The sequence below is a fragment of the Dryobates pubescens genome, chromosome 8, assembly GCF_014839835.1.
Source record: "Dryobates pubescens isolate bDryPub1 chromosome 8, bDryPub1.pri, whole genome shotgun sequence".
Lineage (NCBI taxonomy): Eukaryota > Metazoa > Chordata > Aves > Piciformes > Picidae > Dryobates > Dryobates pubescens.
In genome coordinates, this window is record NC_071619.1 from 6,039,197 (window position 1) to 6,064,851 (window position 25,655).

Below are 25,655 nucleotides of genomic sequence, written 5' to 3' on the forward strand. Positions count from 1 at the left end.
CCAGGGCTCTGTCACACTCACTGTAAAGAAGTTTCTCCTCATGGTGAGCTGAAATCTTCTATGTTCAAGCTTGTACCTGTTGCTTCTTGTGTTATTACTGTGCACCACTGAAAAGAGCCTGGCCCCCTCCACTTGACACCCACCCCTCAGATATTTATACACATTGATGAGATCCCCTCTTAGTCTTCTCTTCTCAAGACTCAACATCCCCAGGGCTCTCAGTCTCTCTTCACAGGGGAGATGCTCAAGTCCCCTAATCATCCCCATGGCTCTCTGTTGGATTCTCTCCAGCAGTTCTCTGTCTCTCTTGAACTGGGGAGCCCAAAACTGGACACAGTATTCCAGGAGTGGTCTCAGCAGGGCAGAGTAGAGGGGGGGAAGAACCTCCCTAGACCTGCTGGACCTTCTTGTCTTGTTAGTTTGCACCACCGAAAAGAGCTTGGCCCCCTCCACTTGACACCTTGTGGAGAGGTTCAGAGCAGGGACTGCACGAGAAAGGTCCAGCAGGTGGTAGCCTCTGCCTGGCTCTGCTGCCAGCTCTGGCAGGGACTGGGACTGTTCTGCAGGACCCGCATGGGCTGCTCCTCCACCGCCCTGCCTGCTAAGGAAATGAATGGCACACGATTTGGAAAGCAAGCCAAATATCCCGTGTTGATGAAACAGCTCCCAAGAGCTTTACAAAGGGACTAGTGGTGTTTACACACAAGCTGGACAGACTCTAACACAGTGCATGCTCTGTTGTGTCAACTCCTGCACCTGCTTCAAGTGTTTTTTAAAATCCCCACAAAAAGAGGGAGCCAAACAGCTGGGTGACTCAGAATCACAGAGTTAACCAGGTTGGAAAAGACCTTCAAGATCATCAAGTCCAATCTGTCACCCAACACTACCTAATCAACTAAACTATGGCACTAAGTGCCTCACCCAGTCTCTTTTTAAATGCTTCCAGTGACAGTGACTCCACCACCTCCCTGGGCAGCACATTCCAATGGCCAACCTCTCTCTCTGGGAAGAACTTCTACCTAACATCCAGCCTAAACTGCAAAATTGTTTTAGAATCATAGAATTGTTGGGGTTGGAGGGGACCTCAAGGATCATCCAGTTCCAACCCCCTTGCCATGGGCAGGGACACCTCACACTACATCAGGTTGCCCAGAGCCACATCCAGCCTGGCCTTAAAAACTCCCAGGGATGAGGCTTCCACCACCTGGGCAACCTGTTCCAGTGTCTCACCACCCTCATGGGGAAGAACTTCTTCCTAACATCCAATCTGAATCTACCCATTCCTGTATTTTTTTTCCATTCCCCCTAGTGCTATCATTACCTGACACCCTTAAAGTCCCTCACCTGCCCCATTTTCCCCCTTTTCCCCTCAAACCCAGAGCACCTGGGCTCTGTTGGAGTCTCCTCCCACCCCAGGTGTAACCACTTGGCCCTCCCCACCCACTCCCCTATTTAATCCCCCCCAGGAAAGGCAGAAGCCCTAAGCTGAGCCCATCTGGGCTGAGGGATCCTCCTCTCATCACTGGTGAGTGCCCCTGGTGCACACTGGGTGATGGTGGTGGTGACAACAAAGGCCGGGGGGCCTGGTGGCCCCCCGGTTGTTAGGGCAATGATTGATGACTCCTCCAGTATCATCCACGGGTGCTGCCTGGGCCTCCTTACTGGGGCTGAGCTCTTCTGGGTGGTATCTATGATTCCAATCGGCCCCAGCTTGCTGCCCTCACTAAAGCAACAGGTTTGCTAATGTGGCTGCTGGGTGCTGTGGGAAACCTCTGAGGAGAGGCTCTGTTTGTGTCTGCAGTAAAGCCGGCTGAAAAGCAGAGCGAGGAGCTGTGAGCGAGCTGCTATCAGCCCTGCTCTTGGAACTGCTCAAACGCTCCCCTGGAAGAGGGGAGACCTCGTGGGCAGTCCAAGGCTTGCAGCACTGCAGCCTGTGCTTGCACAGCACGGCGAGGGGAGAGCAGCAGCTCAGCTAATACTGTCTCAATCCTCTTTCAGGCAAGAAGGAGTCTTGGCCAAAGAAGACTGAAGTTGAAACAAATTTCCCTGTGCTTTCCCAAACTAGCAGAAAAACAAAAAATCCCTTTTCAATGTGTGCTTTGGCTTTCTGTGCCAGAAAGTTCCTGGGCCCCTTGTTAGCGACACAGGTTCTCCTTTCTCTCAGATTGCTTGCAGAAGGTCCTGCCTGAATCTTGTTTGGCTGCGGGATGACACCAGGATTCAGTCCATAAAAGGTTATTGACCTGGGAAGAGACAGTTTCTAGAATTTAAGGGCTGGGCAACTTCTTGGAAACTGCCTTATCAGCACAGCTACAAGCTGGAGCTTAAAGAGCCCTTCTCTAGTTCCTATTCCTGCAGTTTGGTATTTGTCTCTGCACATTTATTTTGCAAGTTGTTGTTTAAAAACAGCTTTGGGCCAAGATTGCCACAAAACCACAAAGCCAAGCTCGATTGCTTTCCTGTTTCTGAACTAAGTGTCAGCTAAGTCCTGAAGCAAACCAGTCAAAGGGAGCAGGTGTTTGTGCATAGGGACTGGGTAAAGGCTGGTGCAATGAACCTTAGAGGTTGCCCTCTTTTTCTGAGGGAGAAGGGAATTGCCAGAGGGTGTCAAGGGTGGTTAGCAGAAATGAAAGGTGGCAAAACAGGAACAAGAGGCACTGACTTCACATAGCAAGGAGTGTCATCAGGGTGCATGCTGGTGTCCAGGAGCAGTGGAGCGCTGGGAAGGAATGGATGAGTGCAGCACTCCAATAACTGATACTAAAACCTGATAGAATAGAGTCAACCAGGCTGGAAGAGACCTTCAAGATCATCACGTCCAACCTATCATCCAACACCACCTAATCAACTAAACCATGCAACCAAGCATCCTGTCAAGTCTCCTCCTGAACACCCCCAGCGACGGTGACCCCACCACCTCCTCAGGCAGCCCATTCCAGTGGGCAATCACTCTCTCTGTGTAAAACTTCCTCCTAACCTCCAGCCTAAACCTCCCCTGGCACAGCCTGAGACTGTGTCCTCTTGTTCTGGTACTGGTTGCCTGGGAGAAGAGACCAACCCCTGCCTGACTACACCCCCCCCTTCAGGTAGTTGTAGACAGCAATAAGGTCACCCCTGAGTCTCCTCTTCTCCAGGCTGAGCAACCCCAGCTCCCTCAGTCTCTCCTCATAGGGCTTGTGTTCCAAGCCCCTCACCAACTTTGTTGCCCTTCTCTGGACACACTCCAGCAAGTCAACCTCCTTCCTAAACTGAGGAGCCCAGAACTGGACACAGTACTCGAGGTGTGGCCTAACCAGTGCAGTGTACAGGGGCAGAATGACCTCCCTGCTCCTGCAATGATGATACATTAAGGTCTGCTGGAAGCATGAGCCTGTGCTTACAAAGAGATGGACTTGTTCCTTTTTTTCCCAGCAAGAGTGGTCAGGCATTGGAATGTCCTGCCCAGGGAGGTGGCTGAGTCACCAACTCGATGTGTTTAAAGGTTGTTTGGATGTGGTGCTTGGGGATATGGTTTAGGGGTGAGCCTTGTAGAGTAGGGTTATCAGTTGGACTTGGTGATCCTGAGGGTCTTTTCCAACCTGAATGATTCTATGATTCTGTGAAGCTTCACAGTCAGGAGGGGCTGGTTCACAATAAACCCCAGGGAGATCTGTAGTGCCTCAAGTCTTCCCTGCCAGAGCAGATCTGGCAGCCCAACCAAGGCTACTGCCTCTCCTCCTCCTCCAGCAACAAAATCAGTGCCTTGGCCCAGGTTTTGGGCTGATGTTAGCTGCTGCACAGCAGAGCAGTCTCCATCCCACCTGTCAGATGGTGAGCTGGGGAAGGCCTCTTTCAAGGGGAGCTGTAGAGAGCATGGGCTTTGCATCTGGTATCCAGCACTTGTTCCCAAGGGGCACAGCAGAGATCTGAGCGAGCAATGCAGGAGCTGGCCAACAAAGCCCTTCGGTGCCAACAGCTCACCCACTCACTGGGGCAGGCTGCTCAGCAAAGCCAGCATCAGCCTCAGAAATAAAGGTCTGCAGAGCCATGGCTGCACAGCACCAGTAACTTCACCTCCTGGCTCACTGCTGTGATAATCCTGTTTGATCAGCCTTAGTGACTGAAGAGAACCATAACCAAGAAAAACAGCAGGATTATCCCCCAGCACCTGTTCCCACTGCAAGGATTATCACAGCTGGCCAGGCTGGGTGACGTCCTCTAGGTATCACCATGAAATCAGCCTGGGCAACAGGACAGTCCACCCGAAGATGACCTCACTCCCCTTCTGCATGCCCCTTTCCCAGGTATTTCCAGCACAGCAGCTGGAAGCTCCTCGCAGCTGGAGACCATTTCATGTGGATTACAAGTGCCAGTGTTTGCACATCTCCAGCACAGAGAATTGCTTTTCAAATAGCATCATCTCTTGTTTGCCTGTCTAATGGGGAGACCATGTGAGAAGTATGAGCTGTAAGCTGTGAGGCTCAGAAGACAGACAGCAGCTTTAAAGCTCTTTAAAGCAAGTTGTTTTCCTGCTCATCATTGTACTTTTGTTGTTCAAGCACAGGATCTGACCCACTCACCTCACAACATGTAAGGGCTCTCTTGTGCTGCACCTGCATCCACAACACAAAGGGAGCTGATGTAAGAGCTGTTTCACTGCAGAACTCAAACGTCTGAATACTGAATAGGAGTTCTTTGACATGGGAAAGCAGGAGAGAACAGAGAGGGCCCAGAGAAGTTTTGGAGTGGCTCAGATCATCAATACATGGTCAGCAAAGGCAATAGGAATGCAACTCTACTGTAGATCATAGACTTTAAGAATTGTCAGGGTGAGAAGGGACCTTGAGGATCATTTAGTTCCAACCCCACCTGCCATGGGCAGGGACACCTCACACTACAGCCACATCCAGCCTGGCCTTAAAAACCTCCAGGGATGAGGCTTCCACCACCTCCTTGGGCAACCTGTTCCAGCGTCTCTCCACCCTCATGGGGAAGAACTTCTTCCTGACATCCAATCTGAAACAACCCATTTCTGGTTTTGCTCCATTCCCCCAAGTCCTGACACCCTAAGAAGTCCCACCCCAGCTTTCTTGTAGCCCCCTTAAGATACTGTAAGGCCACAATAAGGTCTCCTCAGAGGACTTCTATTTAACCTTACCTTCTAGACCTGAGATCTGTTTCACTGTGTTTTCTCAGCATTCCTTTGGGGTCACTGTGAATATCAAGGTTAACTCAACAGTCATGAAGCTGCCATCAGGCTTTGCAGCAGTTTCCCAAGCACTGGTTCTGCCCCCAGTCTTGAAACCTGAAAAGGACCCTTTCAGAAGAGAGGAGGCATGCTCCAGAAAGGAGGAGGTGGCCACCATCTTCACACTTGGAGGAATGATTTAAGTGGGGGAGTCTTAGTGCAAAAGAAGTCCCATGTGCCGCTGGAGCCTGGGGACAGACCCCTCTAGTCCAGGAGCATTGTGTAAATGTGTGATTCTCTGAAGGAATGCTAGTGTCCTGCTGTCATCATGCTGCACTGGTAGTGTCACAGCAGCCTGGGAACTTTGCCTGTGACCAAGTACCTTTGTTTCCTTTTTGCCAACACCAAATCAAGTGTCTTGAGCCCTTTCAAGGCAACGCATGTTCCAGTTATGGACATTTTTAGTCCCCCATGGAGGTACAAGAAAGGCACAGTGTCCCTTAGAATTGAATAGAACAGAGTTAACCAGGTTGGAAGAGACCTTTGAGATCATCAAGTCCAACCTAGCATCCAACACCATCTAATCAACTAAACCATGGCACCAAGCACCCCCTCCAGTCTCCTCCTAAACACCTCCAGGGACGGTGACTCCACCACCTCCCTGGGCAGCACATTCCAATGGCCAATCTCTCTTTCTGTTTAGAACTTCTTTCTAACATCCAGCCTAAACCTCCCCTGGTGCAGCTTGAGACTGTGTCCTCTTGTTCTGGTGCTGGTTGCTTGGGAGAAGAGACCAACCCCCACCTGGCTACAACCTCCCTTCAGGTAGTTGTAGAGAGCAATAAGGTCTCCCCTGAGCCTCCTCTTCTCCAGGCTAAACAATCCCAGCTCCCTCAGCCTCTCCTCACAGGGCTGTGCTCCAAACCCCTCCCCAGCTTTGTTGCTCTTCTCTGGACATGTTCCAGCAACTCAACATCTTTCCTAAACTGAGGGGCCCAGAACTGGACACAGGACTCAAGGTGTGGCCTAACCTGTGCTGAGTACAGGGCACAATGACCTCCCTGCTCCTGCTGGCCACACTGTTTGTGACACAGGCCAGGTTGCCATTGGCCTTCTTGGCCACCTGGGCACACTGCTGGCTCATGTTCAGCCTACCATCAACCAGTACCCCCAGGTCCCTTTCTGCCTGGCTGCTCTCCAGCCACTCTGACCCCTGCCTGTAGCACTGCATGGGGTGGTTGTGGCCAATGTGTAGAACCCTTAATGGTGCAGAGAGGTGCTGTGACAGCCCCAAAGCCTCTGGGACACAAGCTAGTGCCTGTCTCCATCATTCTTCTCAAGAGCACCCTCCCATCCCTTAAATAGAGGCCTTGGTGAACGAATTACTGCAGTCACAGATGATTTTTTTTGTCTTTCCCATAGAGGAACGCAGCATTAAACTCAACACTGGAACATGGAGAAAAAACAAAGGCAAAATAAAACAAAAAACATTAAAAAAAGAAAGAGAGAGAGAAATAATCCTTGGCTTATAATGACTTCTGCAAAACATTGCTGAAATGAGGTTTTAATGGGACAAAAAAATGTATTTATCATATCTGTCAGCAGCAGAAAATTATGTTTAAATGAAAACTTCATTTTAAAACTTGAAGATGACCCAGAAACGATATTGTATTTATAAATAGCTTATCATACACCACACCATTCATTCTCCTGCTATGGAGTCAAGTTCATTGTTATGTATTTGATGGGAATTAGTTTTACCCTTCTAACTATCAAAACAGAGAGGGAAATGAAAACCACAGGGAGGAGAGCAACAGCAGCCCATGAGTCAGCCTCTTGTGAAAAGGACCACAGGAAAATGGGCCCCAGTGGAAAAGGCCACCCTAATGACAAACCTTGTCTAGGTCTGGGCCAAGACTAGGCAGTACCAAGCAGCACAGCCCTCTGCTCCCCACCATCGTGCATAGGATTTCAGCCTCTGCTGTGCTTTACAGCTGTTCTCAAGCCTTGAGCCAGCCAGGTCCCCATTTAAACTCACTTACGCTGTGTACGGGTGGCTCTTTCCAAAGTCTTCACCATGTTGTTTTTGGCCATGCCTTTGACAGGACAGCAGGACTGCAGACAGCTTCTTGTGCCAGCTCAGATTCAAAGCAAGAAATATCCTGTGGCCCTGATACCAAGCTCTGCAAAGGCTCTTCTGACGAGGCTGCGTAGCACGTTGTGTAAATTGGGCACAAGAATAACCACGCAGATGTCATGAAGGGCTTTCAGGGGTGCCAGCTGAGAGCTCAAGCAGCCCCACTGCAGCAGGGAGGATGCCTCTGCTAGAGGGGACCAGTGGCTGACAGGCAGCGGAGGCTGATATTGTCTCCTCGACTCAACAGATGGGATTTAGGAGAGCTCTTGCAAAAGCTTCTCTTCAGAAATACTCTGCTTGGGTATTTTGGTCTTTGAACCACAAACAGAGGAGACTGCATTCCTTTATCTGGCCTGCATCAATATCCCACTTAAAAAAGGACAAATGTTCTCCTTCCCTTGGGCCAAGCAGAGTCAGTGTGCTCTCACTCTGGTTGTGCCTGTGGCCACAGCCCAGCTGGCTGTATGTATAGAGGATGGAGATGATGGGCTCAGTTACAGCAGCCCATCAGGATGGCTGGTGGCTGCAGACCATGCAGCAACCCAGTCCTGGTGCTCCAGCAAGCAATGCAGAGGCCACCACTGAAGTGGCAGAGAGCCAAGGATAATGTTGTGAAGCTGCCTGGAGAGGGGAGATGGGAAGCTGATGGGCAGAACTGAGCCCTGGCTGGTAGGAAGCCCCAAGCAGCAGAAGCCAGGAGCTGGGTGGTGACATGGGAAGATAAGGCTCTGGATGGATGGACCTCAGAAGGTTTGAGAGTTTTTGTTCAGTTTGGATAAGCAGTCAATTATTCACACAGGTAAGATCAGAAATGTTTCTGAACTGAAGCTCTTTGTATCTTAAAAAGCAGGGCTGGAAATAGAACAGGAGAATTCTTCTAGGGCTTTGATGTCTCCTGGGCTTTCCTTCACCAGTACCAGGCTGTCCAGAGCTACCCCTGCAAGGAAATCAACAGCTCTAACAGCCAGACCCTTCTTTGAACCTCAGGCATTCAGCTGTGTGGAGTTACCAACCTTACTCACAGCCTGGAGAATAGCAAAGATGGTCCTGTGCTTGGTTACTTTCTTCCCTTTGTCATCTTGGTCCACATAGCTGTTATGGGTGGTTTAAAACCCTGCAAAGGAAACGCCCTTGCCAACATTTGTGTATATCTTGAGATGTCTGTTGGCACAGAGCTTCTGTATAGTAAGAGGACTTACAAGAAAGCTGGGGAGGGACTTTTTAGGGTGTCAGGTAGTGATAGGACTAGGGGGAATGGAACAGAACTAGAAATGTGTAGATTCAGATTGGATGTTAGGAAGAAGTTCTTCCCCATGAGGGTGGTGAGACACTGGAACAGGTTCCCCAGGGAGGTGGTGGAAGCCTCATCCCTGGGAGTTTTTCAGGCCAGACTGGATGTGGCTCTGAGCAACCTGATGTAATGTGAGGTGTCCCTGTCCATGGCAAGGGGTGTTGGAACTAGATGATCCTTGAGGTCCCTTCCAACCCTAACAGTTGTATGATTCTACATCTTTGCCTGGCACCTCTTCCCCAGCAGTTATACCCACATCGAGCACCCCACTGCATGCAAAGATCTGCAATGACCTGCTGTTGCTGGTGGCAAGACCAGACAGCAGCACAGAGGATCTCAGCAGAGTCCTGCCCTTCTTGTGCACCATGCTCAGACCTAGCTGAGGGCTGCAGGCAGCAATTATCCTGCAACTTTAAAGTGCAGGGCTTGAGTGGAGTGCTTCTGGAGAGTGCATCATTTCCTTGGAAATAAATGATGACGTTATACTTTACTCCAGCGAGTTTCCTTGTACCTGAAGTTGTTTAAATGTTTTCTCATTATACATTTCCCATTTGGACCTAAAACAGACCTGAAAGCCTGAAGCACCAAGGCTGGGAGGAAAACGGAAATCCTGCTCCAACCGTCTGAGCGGTCAGAGAGCATCTCCCCAGCTCTAGGCAGGCACCGGTGGACCCAGTGAAGGCTTGGTGCAGAAAGGGACAGGCAGGAGCAGTGGTAACTTCTGGCTCTGCAGAAAGTCTTCAGGTGACCCAGACATCTTTCAGGACCTCCCTTCAGGTAGTTGTAGACAGCAAGAAGGTCACCCCTGAGCCTCCGCTTCTCCAGGCTGAGCAACCCCAGCTCCCTCAGCCTCTCCTCACATGGCTGTGCTCCAGACCCCTCCCCAGCCTCGCTGCCCTTCTCTGGACACATTCCAGCATCTCAACATCTTTGGGGTGCTTGGTGCCACGGTTTAGTTGATTAGGTGGTGTTGAATGATAGGTTGGACTTGATGATCTCAAAGGTCTTTTCCAACCTGGTCTGGTCTATTCTATTCTAAGACTCCTGATCAGTTATGTAGGTTTCTGTCTGAGTATCCTCCCACTTTGGGGGTGCCTTCGGTTGGACCCAGGCGCAACCTCTGAGGGCAGAGTAGCAGAGGGCTTTCAGTAAGCCAAAGGAGTCCACCCCATTTAGGGTCAACCAGCAGAAGTAGGGAGGTGATTGTCCTCTTGTACTCAGCATTGGTGAGGCCACACCTCGAGTATTGTGTTCAGTTTTGGGCATCTCAATACAAGAGAGACATTGAGGTGCTGGAGTGAGTGCAGAGGAGGGCAGAGAAGTCGCTGAAGGGCCTGGAGACTAAATCGTAATATGAAGAGTGACTGAAGGAGCTGAGGCTGCTTAGTTTGAAGAGGAGGGTGAGGGGAGACCTCATTGCTTTCTGCAGGACATAGTGGAGAGTTTGGTGCTGGTCTCTTGTCACAGGTAATTAGTGATAGAACAAGAGGGAATGGCCTCAAACTGCACCAGCGTAGGTTTAGACTGGACATTAGGAAAAAAAATGTTCACAGCAAGAGTGGTCAGACATTGGAATGAGCTGCCCAGGAAGGTGGCTGAGTCACCAACCCTGGATGTGTTTAAAGATTGTTCAGATGTGGTACTTGGGGATATGGTTTAGGGGTGAACCTTGTAGAGAAGGGTTCTTGGTTGGACTTGGTGATCCTGAGGGTCTTTTCCCACCTGAATGTTTCTGTGATTCTGTGTGACTGCTTCTCCTTCCCCAGTGTCCCTCCCTAGGCTTCCAGATTTGCTATTTATATCTTTGCCCTAATGAGTCTCCTCCATCCCCGCCTAGCTTTAACCTCTTCCTTGCCAAGCTGTGTTTGGAGCTCACATGCGAAAGTTGTTTACGTTATATAGCTTTGTAATAGTTTCCTCCTTCACCACCTCCCTTCCTTCCCCAGTAAAGAGCCCTGCAGCATACTCAGCAAAACCTGTAAACAAAGGAGGGGTTTGGAGACCCAACCAGTTTTTGGTGAACTCAGTGGGGAAATAATGTCTGTCTTGAAGGACATTAAAGCCTGAGCTCATAATAGTAGGAAACTAGCGTCCACCCTAATTAAGGAATTGTCTACTTGCAGCTACCTAGCAGAAAATACAGATGTCCATGCAGCAGGTCACAAATCATTATTGGATGCAGGGGGTTAAGTGTTTTCCTCTGGTCAGGATAGTGCTGGTGACAGTAAACCAATGTGTCCACTAAGCTCCAAATACTTGAAGTTGTGACAAGTGAGCAGGGAAAGGAGAGCACCAAAAGGCAGCAGTGTTTTGAACTCACCTAGATTGATGAACAGAAGCAGAAGGCAATGAAAATCCATTAGCCTGACTGATCCCTGCAGAGGAAAAAACAGGCACACAAAATCCAATTCATTATTCTTTTTCTTATTTAATGCTAAGTAAGTCATTGAACTTCACTGCTTGATCTATCCATTTTCCTCAGCAGCAGGGCTGCAGGAAATCTTTCCCTTCTCAAAGGGGGTTTCAAGTTTCTCACTGATATCGTGGTAAAAAATACTTGGAGTGTATGAGTAAAAAATAATCACATTTCAAAGGGAGCTTGAGCCATGCAGATAATGATAATTTTTCTCTTCTGAAGCACAGAACCAAGGAGTGGAGGTCCCTGGGAGCTCGGAGCACCATTGTTCCTCTTCCAGGCTGTTATCTGAAGACAGGCCCTGCGATAGACTCCAGTGAGGCCACCATAGGGATTATCTGCTCAGAGTGCTAATGGCATGCTTTTGACAACATCAACCACTTAATTTATGAGGTGCCTCATAACATAAAGGCCAAAAAAGGGGAATATTCCATACCAATCAACAGCCCAAGCACATCCAGTGCAATTAAAAACTACCTGATCAAAGCTCAACCTGCTCTGCAACGCCACTTTCTTAATTATGGCTATGCAGAAACATTCCACCTTCCTAAAAGGCACCTTAGCAGATTTTGTACAGTCATGGCAGTGTTATATAATGAGAAATGTATTAATGGAAACTACCCAGCGTTGAAACCATTCCAGCCTTTTTTATCACCACATTCCTCGCTCCCACATGAGCGAAGAGCGCAGGAATAAAAGCAGTTAAACATCATCCGCCAGCAGACACGCATGACAGGGATTACTCACAAGTCACCAGCAGCTCAGTAGTGCCCATCAGCGTTAGGATGCACACAAAGACATTGGGCAAACAGAGCTGATCTTCCTGGGGAATTATTTTTCCACTGACCGTGGCTCGTTGCCATGTCACCCTCTTGCAGTTGGAGACAGCTTAGTGCTGTCACCCGGTACCTGAGTTGCTCTTTCAGCTCTCCTGGTCCCGATCTCTGCCAAAAGTGGAGGAGTCTGCTCTGTGCTCTTCACTGTGATCTAGCTACACAGCAGATAATCAGACTTAAATCGTGTTTTTCTTCTATTGCACAAATATTTGTTCAAAAATTACATTTATTTTCCCTTTCCACATGCAATGAGAAGCTTAATAGCTTAGTCATTAAGCTTAGGAATATAATATTCAGAGCAGCCCTTGAAGGGAGGGAAGGTTTGGGTGCAGGTCCTGCTTTTGCAGTGTAGGTCAGGCAAAACAACAGGCCAGAGGGTATTGGTCCGGGTCTCAGCTTCTGCAATATCATCACTAGACACGAGTTTCCTAACTGCAGCAATGAAGCCAGGGTTGAACAGGCAATCTGAGCCCCAGCACTCCGCATGTTCCCATGCCCCTTGTGCCATTACCTCTGCTCATGCAATTTGCATGGATCAGATGAAACAAATCTTTTCTGAAAGAGCTGGTTTTCATCCAGAGGAGCCTATTGCCCATGTGTTTGCAAGGTCAGTAGAGCCAGTCCAGGCAGCAGGGCATGCAACAGGGGATTGAGGGCTGGGGAGGGAAGGGTGTGAGCACCGGCCCTGGGCTGGGCTGATGCTGAAAACCAGAGACACGCATTCACCCTGTTGCCAGCAAGCTGATAACTATCTGGTGATGAAACTGGAACAAAACCTCTCCCATGGATCCTCTCAAGGTGCTTTAGAGCACTGTTAAAATACCTGTTGCTACTGGCAATTACTGCAGCAGCAGATGCCTTGCATCGAAGATTAGCTAAAAGCTCCAAAAAGCCCAAGGATTCGACACAAGCTGACTCACGAGCAGATCAGCTGCTCCCCTGCCCAATCCAGGATTCCAGGTGCAGCCTGGGCACGCTGGTGTTGTGAATGTCCCAGTCTGACGAAGGAAACCTGTCAGGGTGCCAGCGATGCTTCAGTCAGAGGGGGATGTGAGCAACAGGTCCCTCCACCAGCCCTCCTGCCTCCCCCTCTCTTCCAGCGCCGTGCTGCAGCGAGAGCAGCCACCTGCCAGGGACTGCATCCCACACCAAGCTTCCTGTTGTTAGACAGTTAATTGGGATTTTATTTGATGGCTCCCAATCCAGTATTTAGGGGAAGGGCAGACAAACAAAATATCCCTCGCTGAAGGCGGGCTTTGTAAGTGGGTGAGCTGTTAAACAATGGGATGTCTTCTAGTTTACCTGCTCCAATCCAAGAGGAAGCACTCCTCCCTTCACAGGACAATGGAGGGTCAGTGAGACCAGCGAGGGGACGTGGACTGGCATGCACCTTTGTGTCACAGGACGCTTCTGGGGTGTCTTCCAACACTTGGGCAAGTGAGAGGGGGTGTGTCATACACCTACATGGGAGCAGAAGGAGCACCAGGGAGGGCTGGGGTGGCAGCATTTGTCCACCACCACGGCTTGCATGCTTGGACTGGTCAACAAAGGGTCCCATCTGTACTTGGAAACTTTAACCCAGAACACTGCTATCCCTTCCCCACTAGGAAATCCTGCCAGAGGCTTGTCTCCAGTCCTTCTTCTTAACGAGTGCTCTTTAAATTTTGGTGATGAAGCGCTGTTAAATTTTACCACCTGGCAAATCTCTTGTCGTGAGCTGTTGTGCTGTCCTTGCAATTTTTCCTTACAGTGGCAGCGTCTTCTGCAGTCCCACTTGGGGGGGGGGAGGGAGGGCAGCTGACAGCCTCTGGGAGGTCTGCAGCACTTGCATGGCCCTGCAAAATGACTTGTTGATAGCTGAAATATTTATACACCTAGCAGCTGCTGAGATTTTTGAACTCTTTAGTGGTTCTGATTGCCTCTTTGGTGTATACACTTAAAGCTGCCTGTCAGAGTACTGTGCCAATGAGCTTAAGGCAACTTATCAACATAGTTTTGGTAGGAAGAAGTCTACATATCACAGCTGTGAGACAGACACTGCACCAGGCAAGCAAAGGTGCATCACTGCCTGGAGACACACAACAGTGGCTAATGGCTGGAGCACCAAACTAGTAGAAAATCCTCGTTTAATCTCATTAAGGACAACAGGATCCAGTGCATTACACAGGATCAGAAGGGAAAGGCACATCATTATGTCTGGGATGCTCTGCTAACCATGGCAGTGGCAAAAATCTGGGTAAGAGCCTGTTTTCTCCTTCAGGTTGTGGATCTGGATGTCAGGACTAACTTCCTGTTTATCAAGTGTGTTTGCACTTTGGTGCAGCTGCTGTTAGCAACTCCGAGCATCAGTCCTGGAAGGAATGGGTACGCCCAAACTTAGACACTGCCTGGCACCAAGTACCGTTTGTGTCTGGATGCAGAGTGCTGGGGCATGGCTGCAAAACTCGTGCTGCTGGGTGCTAAGGCCAAGTAAGCAAACACCGCCACAAAAAAGCTGGGAGCCAAGCAGGGAGGAAGAGAAAATGGCAGTTTGCGGAACGAAGGTGTGTACCAAACTGCCAGTTTCTGTGAACCAGGAAACTGATCACCAGTTTACATAACAAACCCAAACACTTTTCCATTTCCAGCTCAATGGGCCCAATTCTGTTGCTGCTGTTTGCAGGGCAGAGTGATGACTCAGGGCAGTGGTGTGGCTGGCAGCTTGCACCAGCACGCCCGGCACAGCTGAGGCAGCGTGGGCGTATCCAGCAGCACCCACACATCCACCCCACAGCACTCCTGCTCCTGAGGGTGCCAGGGGCCACCTCCTGCTGGGGAAATGCTCCAGGTCCTGCACAACTCAGTGCTAAGCTGAAGTCCCTCAGAGGGGAGGGGGGACATGCTAAGTGGGAGGCACACACCCTGGAAGGCCAGGGAGCTGATTTACAGCATCTAAGAAGCCACTCAGATATGCTTTAGTCTGCTGCTGCTATTAAAAAAATCATATGTTTGTGGCATGTTTCAGGTGCCAGTTGCCCTTGGTGGCATGGTCCTGGGTTGAAAATGTCTCACCTCTCACACTTCTTGAGCTGTGTTTCTGTAGTGTATCTGCTTGGTACACCTCTATCCGGTGGTGAGACACTGGAACAGGTTGCCCAGGGAGGTGGTAGAAGCCTCATCCCTGGAGGTTTTTAAGGCCAGGCTGGATGTGGCTCTGAGCAACCTGATGTAGTGTGAGATGTCCCTACCCATGGCAGGGGTGCTGGAACTGGATGATCTTTGACGTCCCTTCCAACCCTAACAATTCTATGACTCTATCCAAACCAGTTAGACTTCACCAGTAAAAGGTAACACCTGTAGTTTTTTCTTTTTCATGTTTGCAGTGACAAACCTGTGCTTTCTTGCCAGCATCATCCTTTTTATCCCTTTTTCCCCCATCTTGCTGACTTTTTGAGCAGTTTGACAGCCTGAAGTTACCAAATTGCACAAGTAAATCACCTGTTGTTGCCATGGCTGCTCCTCGTAGAGGCCTCTTGAATGAAAAGTGTATCCATTTCTTCTGCAGGAGGGTTGATCTTCCATTATATATGAGAGGGTTGATCTTACATTATATATGTGATTGTTTATATAAAGAGAAAGACTCCTTACTTCTTCCTGGGGCGTTCAGGAATTTGGCAGGCTCTGAAAGCGACTCAGTGGTGCATAGGGTAATGCTCCTTGGGGGGAAGTGTGCTCAGTGCTATTGCAGGGGATCACATTAGCACCATTTGACACGATCAAACAGAAAGTTCCAGCCCAACAATGAGGTTTTTGGGATGAAAAGCGAAGGTGTGTTGCGGCCTCCGTGAATTCGCTTCATTTGGCTCATTGATGTGGTGGTAACAGAGCTATTTTTAGGTGTAGTCCTTCAAACAGAACATGACTTCTTCTTTCTGATTAGTACAAAGCTGGCTGCTAGTCAAAGGATAATTATTTCCCAACACATCACCTAACACACACCAGCAAACAAAACACTCATTATTTGAGCTATCCAACGTTAACTGTTGTTTAGCAGTTAACATTTTCAGGACAGCGTTGACTAGGACTAATTGCTCCACCTTCATTAGCAGAGGTCATTTGCTGCTGGTAACAATACTTTCCTGGAGATAGTCTCTGGTGTAAGATTAGATTATCAGGTCAAATTCTGCTCCCAGTGGCAATGATGCCTGACCTCATTTGGCCTCAAGAAGGTCTGCTCTTTCAGTTTATAGCTGCGCCATCTCCAGCCCTGCAGCTGATACATTACATGAAGGAAGTAAAGCGTACTCCCCTGGACGGGAGATTACAATAAACTAAGAAAGTGTGCAGCTTGCAAAATAGCCACTTCAAAGTTATTCATAAAAACCATGGCTTCAGAGAGAGTTTAGGGGGGATATAAAAAAGGAAAAAAAGGAAAGAAAAAAAGAGAAAGAGCTGATAAAGAAGTAACCCTTCTGCTTGAAAACACATGCATACCCGAAAGGGAAAGCAGTGTCTGCAGCAGAACCGTGAGCCATGGGCACAGCTCAGAGATCAGTTTGGGTTTTTGCCTGTAGTTTCATCTCTTCATGAGTTACTGCTTGGAGCTGCAGTCAGCTGGTGCTGAGGGTTGGAGTCTCAAGACATCCTTCACAGAACCACAGAATTTCAGGGGCTGGAAGGGACCTCGGAAGATCATCCAGTCCAACCCCCTTGCCAGAGCAGGATCACCTACGCCAGATCACACAGGAATGCATCCAGGCAGGTTTTGAGTATCTCCAGAGAGGGAGACTCCACAGCCCCCCTGGGCAGCCTGTTCCAGTGCTCTGTCACCCTCACAGGGAAAAAAATTTCCTCATATTTACGTGAAACTTCCTGTGCCTCAACTTCCACCTATTGCCCCTTGTGCTGTCACTGGGCACCACCAAGCAGAGCCTGCCTCCATCCTCTCGGGACTCACCCTTTACACATTTATGAGCATTGATGAGGTCACCTCTCAGTCTCCTCTAAGCTAAAGAGCCCTCAGCTCCCTCAGGCTCTCCTCATACAGAAGATGTTCCACTCTTTCAATCATCCTTAACTTCCCTGAACACACAGAGCACTGCAGCCAGGCTTTCCATCCAATATATTCCCATTTAAGCACGTGGAGAGATGCAGCCTTCTTTTCAGGAGTGCTGAGCAAACACTGCTTGGAGTGCGGTCGGCGCCTTTGAGAATCGGACGTCTTGCACGTGGGAGTCTCAGTCACCCTCGCCAAATAACTTTGGTCCTGGCAGAGGCAGGACATTTTCTTTGAGTGGTTTTCTGTTTTACCTATGTCTCCCTTCGCTGCAGGTCTGTGGCTGTTTGCTGTTACTCGCCTGTCCCCGTACGTGTGCAGCCGCATGCCTACCACCTATACTTTCTGACTTGCAGCTCCATGTCTGCTAATCCATGTCTGGTTTTTGTCAGGAAAAAAATACTCCTTGTGAGCTTTTGACTCATTGCCTCCGGAGTATTTCAGCTGCCCCATAACACTTTTCAGAGTATCCTTCTTCTCCGTGGAGAGAACAGCCTGTTCTGAGAGTGATCCGTGGCAGACTGCTCGCCAGCAGCCTCCCCTTGCTCACACACGTGCGTGCCACATGTCCTGCTCTGTCCACACTGTTACTGTGCCACCACCTTTTTTACACCGTGCAAGACAGGCCAGCATCTGCCACCCATGCTGCCAGGTGGATTATCTGAGCTGTCTATCAGGGGACCCAACACAACAGCCTCCAGACTATTCCAGCAGGACCTCAACTGGCCAAAACTCAACAGCAGCTAAATCCTGAGCACCTTGGTCACACAGCTGGCCGTCCTGAGGCCTGTGGGCACAACTCATTCCATCTTTCAGCTTCTCAATGCCATAACACTCGTCCAGGGAAAGCATGGCACAGCACAAGCTTCAGCAGGAGAAGCCAAGCAAGTTCTGGACATAAATTTCCTGCCTAAGTTGGACCATGTTGAGCCAAAATTTTCATTACCTTTTAAAGTCTAAAGACATGAGTGTTCAGAGGGTTAAAATGATGTGTGTAGACTGATTTATGAGACAAAGAGCCAAGTCCATTAGGGTGTCCCACGCCATGCAGTAGGTACCATACTTCCCCAGGATCCATCATCCTACTAAGGATGAGGGCTTGACAGTCACTTCAGCTCCCAGATGGGTGCTGGGACCAGATCCTGCCCTGCTCTATGTAGCAGCAGGGACTCAGCCCTGCTCTGGCTTCCTACAATCCTCACTGTGCAGGATGGCTGCACTGCCTCCTCATGGTTTAGTTGATTAGATAGCGTCAGATGATAGGTTGGACTCGATGATCTCAAAGGTCTCTTCCAACCTGGTTAATTCTATTCTATCCCATCCTGACCCCAACATGTGCAGCCAACATCTTGCTACAATTGCCAGCATCAGACATTGCCATCCTGTGCACCCTCTTGGTCCTGTTGTCTTTGCTGAAATCACAGACTAAAACAGGTTAAAAAAGAAAGACAAATAAAAGTTTAGTGGCAGAGCCTGCTTCACTTGGCCCTGAATGTGATGTCACCACAGCATTTTAAGGAGCCCAGTTGACTGTCATCAAGGGAGACACCATTAACTGCAGCTCCCATCAAACCCCAGTGTGACATCAATGGACAGATATTATTTACTTCCCTGGTCCCTTTATTTTGCCCTTGCATATAAAGTGTAACTGTTTTTTCCTTCTTTATTTTTTTTCCCTGAAAATACATCATTAGAAATTGCAAAGGACAAATTCCTTACTTAAAAGAAAGAAAGAAAAAAGGCAAATACTTTCCAAAACAACTCACTGGCCACCACCCTAAAGAACTTGCTTTGCAAAGTCCTCTTCCCAGGAGCTGATTTCTAGTTCAAGTGGATTTCTGAGCTTAATAAAGCTAAAAATGGTTTTACTTTTATTCTGCACTGCCTCTTTGTTGCTCTCTCTGCCGTGCATTCATTGCAGCCATGAAAAAAAATTTATGAAACCACAAGGATACAGTGTACCTTCATAAAGCAATAAAGGAAGACAGCTTTTGGGCCAGGGATGCAAATCTGCAGCCCTTCTGCTCACAATGCCTCCTTCCTTGGATCAGTCCACAGTATAACTTTCAGTTATTGTAACCTGGCCCTCAAGGAATATGTGGCTGTCAGCAGTACACTGAAGCCACAGGGCCATTAGCCTCATGATCTACAAGCTAGGCAGCTTTATTTTCATCCAGTGACAAAGAAGAGGTTTCAGTGGTGTTTAAGTCTGTCCCAGTGTCTAATCCTGCTCCAGTTATGCCCCAGCCATTGCCTCAGAGGTTAACTCCTTTTTTACAGTAAGAGAGATTCAAAGTCAGGACTCCTGTGACTGGCTCCCTGGCTGCATTCTCCCCTTACAGGGCACAAACCTCCTCCAGCTGCTTTTTGGGCAGGGGTCTCCCCCAGCCTCCACATTCAGCACCAGGACTTGGTCTCATCAAGCAGACACCACCCACCTCATTTGGGCAGGATCAAGCCCATCACTGGCACGAGGTGGACTTGGGGTGGTGTGCACAGCATGCGGGGATTTCTTTCTACACAAGACCATTTTTAGCTCTCAAATTAAGCATCCTCTGTAATGTAAAACATTCTGCTCTCCTGACTCCCAGCTGCATGCTCCTAACAAACAAGACCAAAAAAACCAAACAAAAAACCCAACCCAAATGAAAAACACAAGCCAATACAAACCCCCTGAAAAACCACACCAAACCAATAAAACCCCCCACCAAAACCAAACCAAAGAAAAGAAAGAAAAACAACAGCAGCAGCAGCAGCAACAAAAAATATGAATATATTCTAGAAAGCAACAGTTACAGAAAATGAGTGCATTCATTATCAGAGTGGAAACACCTTGCCTTTAGCCATTAATTTTAAGGGAAGTCAGCAGACCTCGGTGCAACAGGAACACAACCTTATTAGGTTCAAAACACGTGTGTTGTTTTTTTTTACACCACCCTGTGTCAGGAAAATCCATTAGGTAGAGTTGTATTAGTGATCTGAGCCATCTCTGGACGAAAACAAACGCTGTTCTTCCCATTACAGGTAGGTGTTGTTTCAAACCCTATAGAGACACGCTCGCTTGTGCTGCAATGGTATTTATTGCACATCGACCAATTACTTACACAGTAGTAAATTGCACCAGAGTATAAATATGCTATAAAACACACACAGAGAAGGAGAATGGAAAGGACACACGAGTGCTAAAATAACAGCAGGCTCCACGTGGGCATTTGGGAAATAAAAAAAAAATCATAAAGTCTCTTAAGGTATTTTAATTTATCATATGGGTATATTTACAGTACCTTCATAAAATAGCATTTATTTGTTTCTTTTTTTTTTTAAAGTCACTCTCTCAGTAAAAACTATAACAGAGCAGACAAAACCAGAAACTATCTCCGGGGTTGGTGTCACTCAAACCTCTGTCTCATTTTCACTTTGCGTGTGTGTACGTGTGTGTGCAAGTAGCATCCTCAGATAACTTCACAACTCTTAACACTGTGCAAAAAAACCACAAAACCAAATGGCTTTGGTTGCCATTTAAAAAAATAAAATAAATGTGCAGTAAATTGTTGTTGTTGTTGCCAGGATTTCCCTCCCTCCCTCACCCCCCCCTCCCCTCCCCATTCATCTGTAATTGCAATGAACTGCAGAAGGCTCCTCGCCCCTGCCCCCTTTCATAAAACACTCTTAGTGGTATGTAAATATGCTGTTTAATATAAACATGGTCCGTTTATTCCCCTGTACAATATGCACAGTTTGAGGTAGAAGTTTCTCAGCCTGACTGCAATTGTCTGGCCAAGGGAGATAAGCACAATAGCTCGCTGCTTGCTGATGCAGAAGGAAAAAGCACAGGAGTGCGAGTTGGGTTTAAATTTTTTTACCCCCTTTCGAAATATACCTGCGCTCCTCGTTACTCAGTATCGTCCTTCATTGCTACTCTGCAGAAAAGGGGAGCACGGCTACCCCATGCTTAAAGCTCACCTTGTCCCCGAGTCCGTACTCTCTGCCTGGAGCACCTGCAGCACGGACCCTGCACCTCCCCCCCCCCCCCCAAAAAAAAACCTGCTTGGAGCTGTGGGTGAGGGAAAAGACACTCGGGGTGTTCGACTGCCCCGGGCAAGGTGGGGGGTGGCTGGCACCCTAGCTGCAGCCAAACACAGCAGCCAAAGGTCAGCACCTCCACGCTCCGGTTTAGCCACCGGCACGGTCCTGGGACAAGTCACCCGAGCGAAGGGTGCCGCAGCCACAGCCTCTTCCGAAAGCACTTCTCCTAAACACAAGCTGGCTGTCTTTGGGATGGGCTGTTTATTTTCTTTGTTCTCCGGTCAGTGGGTTTCCTGTTTGCTGTAGTTTCGGATGAGGTATGTCTACACGAGTTCACCTGCTTTTATTCCTAAGTAAACACCCGCTCTCTCCCTGCTAAGCCAGGGATCAGTTTTGCTTGGCATCAGCCTTACCACCACGCAGCTGCCGGGGATTTCTCTGTTCCTCTCTGAACTCCCTGCCTGCCTTTCCCCGTGCCCCGGCTCTGACAGGGCCCCCACATACCCACCCTATACCTTGGACTCCGAATCGGATGTTTTGCTATTTCTCTCCTCCAGGCTGGATTCGCTGCCGCCCCTCGTGCCCCCGTTGTAGTCAGACCAGGTCCCTCCCAGGCTGCGCTCAGGGGAGCCCACGGTGCTGATGAAGCCCCCAGGCAGGTGGGCCAGTTCCCCACCGCTGCTGTGCAGCCGTCGGTCGGCCTTCCGTGGGCAGGAGAGCAGCCTCTTGAAAGCTCTACGAAAGTCAGGGCTGCGGCAGTAGATGATGGGGTTGAAAGCAGAGTTGGCATAGCCCAGCCAGTTGAAGAAAACGAAGAGCCAGTCTGGCACCAGGTCCCTGTTGAATACGTTGACAATGTTCACCAGGAAGAAAGGGAGCCAGCAGAGGGTGAACACCCCCATGATGATGCCCAAAGTCTTGAGGGCTTTCTGCTCCTTCATGGCCATGATGCGGGAAGTCTTCCGCTTGCTGCCTCGGCCGTTGCCGAGGATGGGCTGGTGGTGAGGAGGTGGGGGTGGCTGCGGCTGCTCCTGGCTGCCATAGAACCGGCCCTCACACTTATCAATCTTCCTAATCTGCTCCTTGGCCTCCCTGTACACTCGGAGGTACACAAAGATCATGATGAGGAGGGGGATGTAGAAAGAAATGATGGAGGAGGCGATGGCGTAAGCCCTGTTGGTGACAAAGTCACAGCATCCCGGGTCCTGGTAGCACTCCAACGCCTGGGGGTCCTCATCTCGCCACCAGTGCATCATGATGGGCAAGAAGGAGACCAAGGCAGAGATGGCCCAGACGGTGCATATAATGCCCTTGGCCCGACCCTTGGTCATGAGGCTCTGGTAGCGGAAAGGCGAGGTGATGGCCAGGTAGCGGTCAATGGCGATGACACACAAGGTCTCAATGCTGGCTGTCACGCAGAGCACATCCAGGGAGGTCCAGCACTCGCAGAGGAAGGATCCCCAGAGCCAGGTGCCCCGCACCACCAGCGTGGCCCCGAAGGGCACCACCAGCAGCCCCATCACCAGGTCTGCGCAGGCTAGCGAGGTGATGAAGAGGTTGGTAAGGGTCTGCAGCCTCTGCGTCCGCCCGATGGCTGCGATCACCAGCACGTTACCGGCCACGATAAGCAGCACCACCAGGGCCATCAGCAGGCTCATCCCCACAGCCCACTGCTGCGACAGCAGTTCGGCGGGCAGCTGCCTGCTCCCGGGCGGCGGCGCCGCCGTCACCCCGCCGCCGGCCACGGAGCGGTTCTGGGGGCCGCAGTCGGGCGGCAGCCACCCATCGCCCATGGCTCTGCGGGGCGCTCCGGCCGCCGCCGCGCCGCGGGCAGGAAGGCGGCCCCGCCGCCGCTGCCGCTGCCGCCGCTGCCGCCGCCGCCCCGGGCTGCCGCATGGCCCCGCGCCGCGCCGCCGGCCCGCCCTGCCCCGCGTCACCGCCCGCCGCCAACCGGCACTTCGGGGGCGGGGTCGCCCCGCCTTGCCCGCGCGCTGCCCGCCCTGCCCGTGCCCGTGCCCGTCCCGCCGCCTGCTCCCCCAACCCGTACCTCTGTCTCTTCCGCCGCCCGTAGCCCTGTCTGTCCGCCTCTCCCGATCCCTGCCCGTCCCGCTGCCTCTTCCCTGCCCGTACCCTTATCTCTGCTCTGCCAGCGCCCTGCTCGCCGCTGCCGCGCACAGACACAGGCTGGCTGTGGGCAGCAGCTGTGGGACAGGCAGGGGATGCTGGCAGGGTGGGTGCACGCTCCCGTGCTCGGTGGGAGCATGCTGTGAGCCCCAAGGGAAGTGGGCTCTGAGCGCCCAGCATTGGGAAGGTGGCATAAGTGCTGGGGAGAACATCTCAAGCCAGAGATCCCCCTCCGCAACACCTCCATAGCCCTCCAACCTATGCAGGCTGCTGGAGCAGGTGCTCCCCCTCTTTACACCTGGAAAGCATCAAATACCGGATACCAGCACTTTCATCATCGTTCTCCATTGAAAAACAATGGATACTCTCTCATGGGATGTCCCATCGGGGACAAGCCCCATCCTTGCAGTCTTCTGTCACCAATGCCTCCTGCTCCAGCCTGGGCACCCCGGGAATCCCTCTTTCTGGGCCCCCATGCAAAACCTGGAAGGTGTTGCAGAGGTGTCTTGTCCCATACATCTCATCGTCATGAGCCCTCTTTGCTCCAGCTTCCCCTCCCTGCCAGAACAATCCACTGCAGGGCTGCAGCTGGAAGTCCCTGCTACAGTTTCTGGCTTTCCTCTGCCTCACCCAACAGATTTCTCTGGGCTTAGAAAAATGTAGGCAGTAGCTTTTACCCAGTCTGGTCAAACCACAATGAACCTAGGGACTGCCCTTAGGGCTGTTACTTCATAAGAAGCAGCAAAGTACCTGTAGCATCCCAGGGCTGTAATGCCCCAAAACCAGACCCCGAGCAAATCCCTGCCTGCCTCCCATCTCCTTCCATGAAACCTGCTGCTGCTAGGAACTAGTTGGGGTGGATTTTCACTGATCTGCTCAGCCCTCTATTTGGCTCCAAAATTGGAAGACTGCTCTTGGGTGCATTTAACTGTTTTACTTCTGTTTTCAACCTCTTAAAATAATTTGAAAGAGCTGTTGGGTAAAGGAGAGCAATGTCCCCTCTCTGTTTTCTCTTAATCGTTGGCATGCCTTACAGCAACACCAAACTTTCTCCACAGCACTGGCAGTAACTGGAAGGCACAGTTATTCCCATAAAAATCCCTTCCAGGCTTGATTTACAAGGTTGAAACCTAGGAACAATTTATTTATTTACTTACTTATTTATTTGCATGGTGTTTATTTAACCCTGACTAAAGGGCACACACCAGCATAGACCTGCTGCTTGGCAAACCATTCCCTCGTGTTCCCATGGACTTTGCTTTGCTGGTCATCATTTGCTGGACCAAAGGGCGACTCTGTTTGGTGGGAAGGGCAGGATGCATGACAGCTTCAAGACCAGGGGGAGACCTTATGCTGAATGGAAAGCAGCAAGATTGTGATTAGGAATATTTGCCAGGCACTAGTACTTGTAGTCTTGAATTTAAAAACAATAATAACATGAAACCAGGTTAGGGGAGTGGAGCTGTGGGATAGAAACAATTCTTTGTTTCCTAAACCTAGCCAAAACGCTTAAAGCAGATACGAGCCCTGCCATGCATCACCGCACCAAAGCCTGCACAGCTGAGATGCTTGGATGAAGTTTGGGAATGTGCATAGTCCATTTTAGGGAAAAATCAGTCAGATAAAAATCTGATTAAAAAAAAAAAATTAAATACTTTTCCAAAAATGACCCTGACAGTGGGAAGCAGTGTTGGGGATACCACATAGCTGCTTTGCTTTCTATCCCTGGAGCATCATCCATCTGTTGCCCGTTCAGGCCCATTATGGCTATAGTATACTGTTAATAAATGTCCTAAACTAACCAAATGCCGGCTCTTTGCCCATCAAGCTGTCCTATCAGATTCCCAGCTGGACATCCTCATCTCACCATAAGAGAACATACACTTAAAGGCTGGAGAAGGCAAGGAAATTACTAGCAAGTGTGCAATATAGGAGGAGACTGGATGGGGTGCTTGGTGCCGTGGTTTAATTGATTAGATGGTGTTGGGTGGTGGGTTGGACGTGATGATCTCGAAGGTCTCTTCCAACTTGGTTTGGTCTATTCTATTCTATTCTACTCTATTCTATTCTACTCTATTCTATTCTACTCTATCCTATCCTATCCTATCCTATCCTATCCTATCCTATCCTTTCCTATCCTTTCCTATCCTGTCCTATCCTATTCTAATAAGCCAGAAGACACATAATTGTGTGGTGCTTCCTAGTATCTTTGTTGGTTCAGCATGTGTCAATCTGCAATGCCAGATCAGAGCTGGAGCCAGAATGTCTTTGGGAAATGATGGATCTCCAAAGGAAAAAACCAAACCCCAAATTAATGATTTGATAATGAAAACAACAAATTAATGATTTCTGTACAGAACATCCCTCTGGCCCTTGCAGCACGGAGCAGCCAAAGAATCGCTGTGGGCTTAACCCCTTTCCCAGTGCTACCTGTTGCAAATCTCCTTTCACTCCAGATTTCACTGTTGTTGTGGTTGGGGAGGGGTTTTTGCTTCTTTGTTTGGGTTTTGTTTTGTTGTTGTTGTTTATTGTTTGAGGGTTTTGTGGTGGGGCTTTGTGTGTGTGTGTGTTTGGTAATCCAGACAGCTCTTGAAAGTGATTTTAATATATCCCTTTGTTTGCA

At 49.7% G+C, this 25,655-nt stretch overlaps 1 protein-coding gene across 1 annotated transcript in view; it reads right to left on the bottom strand.

Annotated features, from left to right (window-relative positions):
- ADRB1 (adrenoceptor beta 1) overlaps positions 1-22,705 on the bottom strand; it is a 30,479-nt gene extending 7,774 nt beyond the window's left edge. The window contains exons 1-2 of the mRNA XM_054163675.1: positions 21,424-22,705; positions 10,916-10,970 (exon numbers count right to left, since the gene is read on the bottom strand). Of these exons, the coding sequence (XP_054019650.1) occupies positions 10,916-10,970; positions 21,424-22,701 (1,333 nt within the window). The 5' untranslated portion in view covers positions 22,702-22,705. The remainder of the gene's footprint in view (positions 1-10,915; positions 10,971-21,423) is intronic.
- Between the last annotated feature and the right edge of the window lie 2,950 nt (positions 22,706-25,655).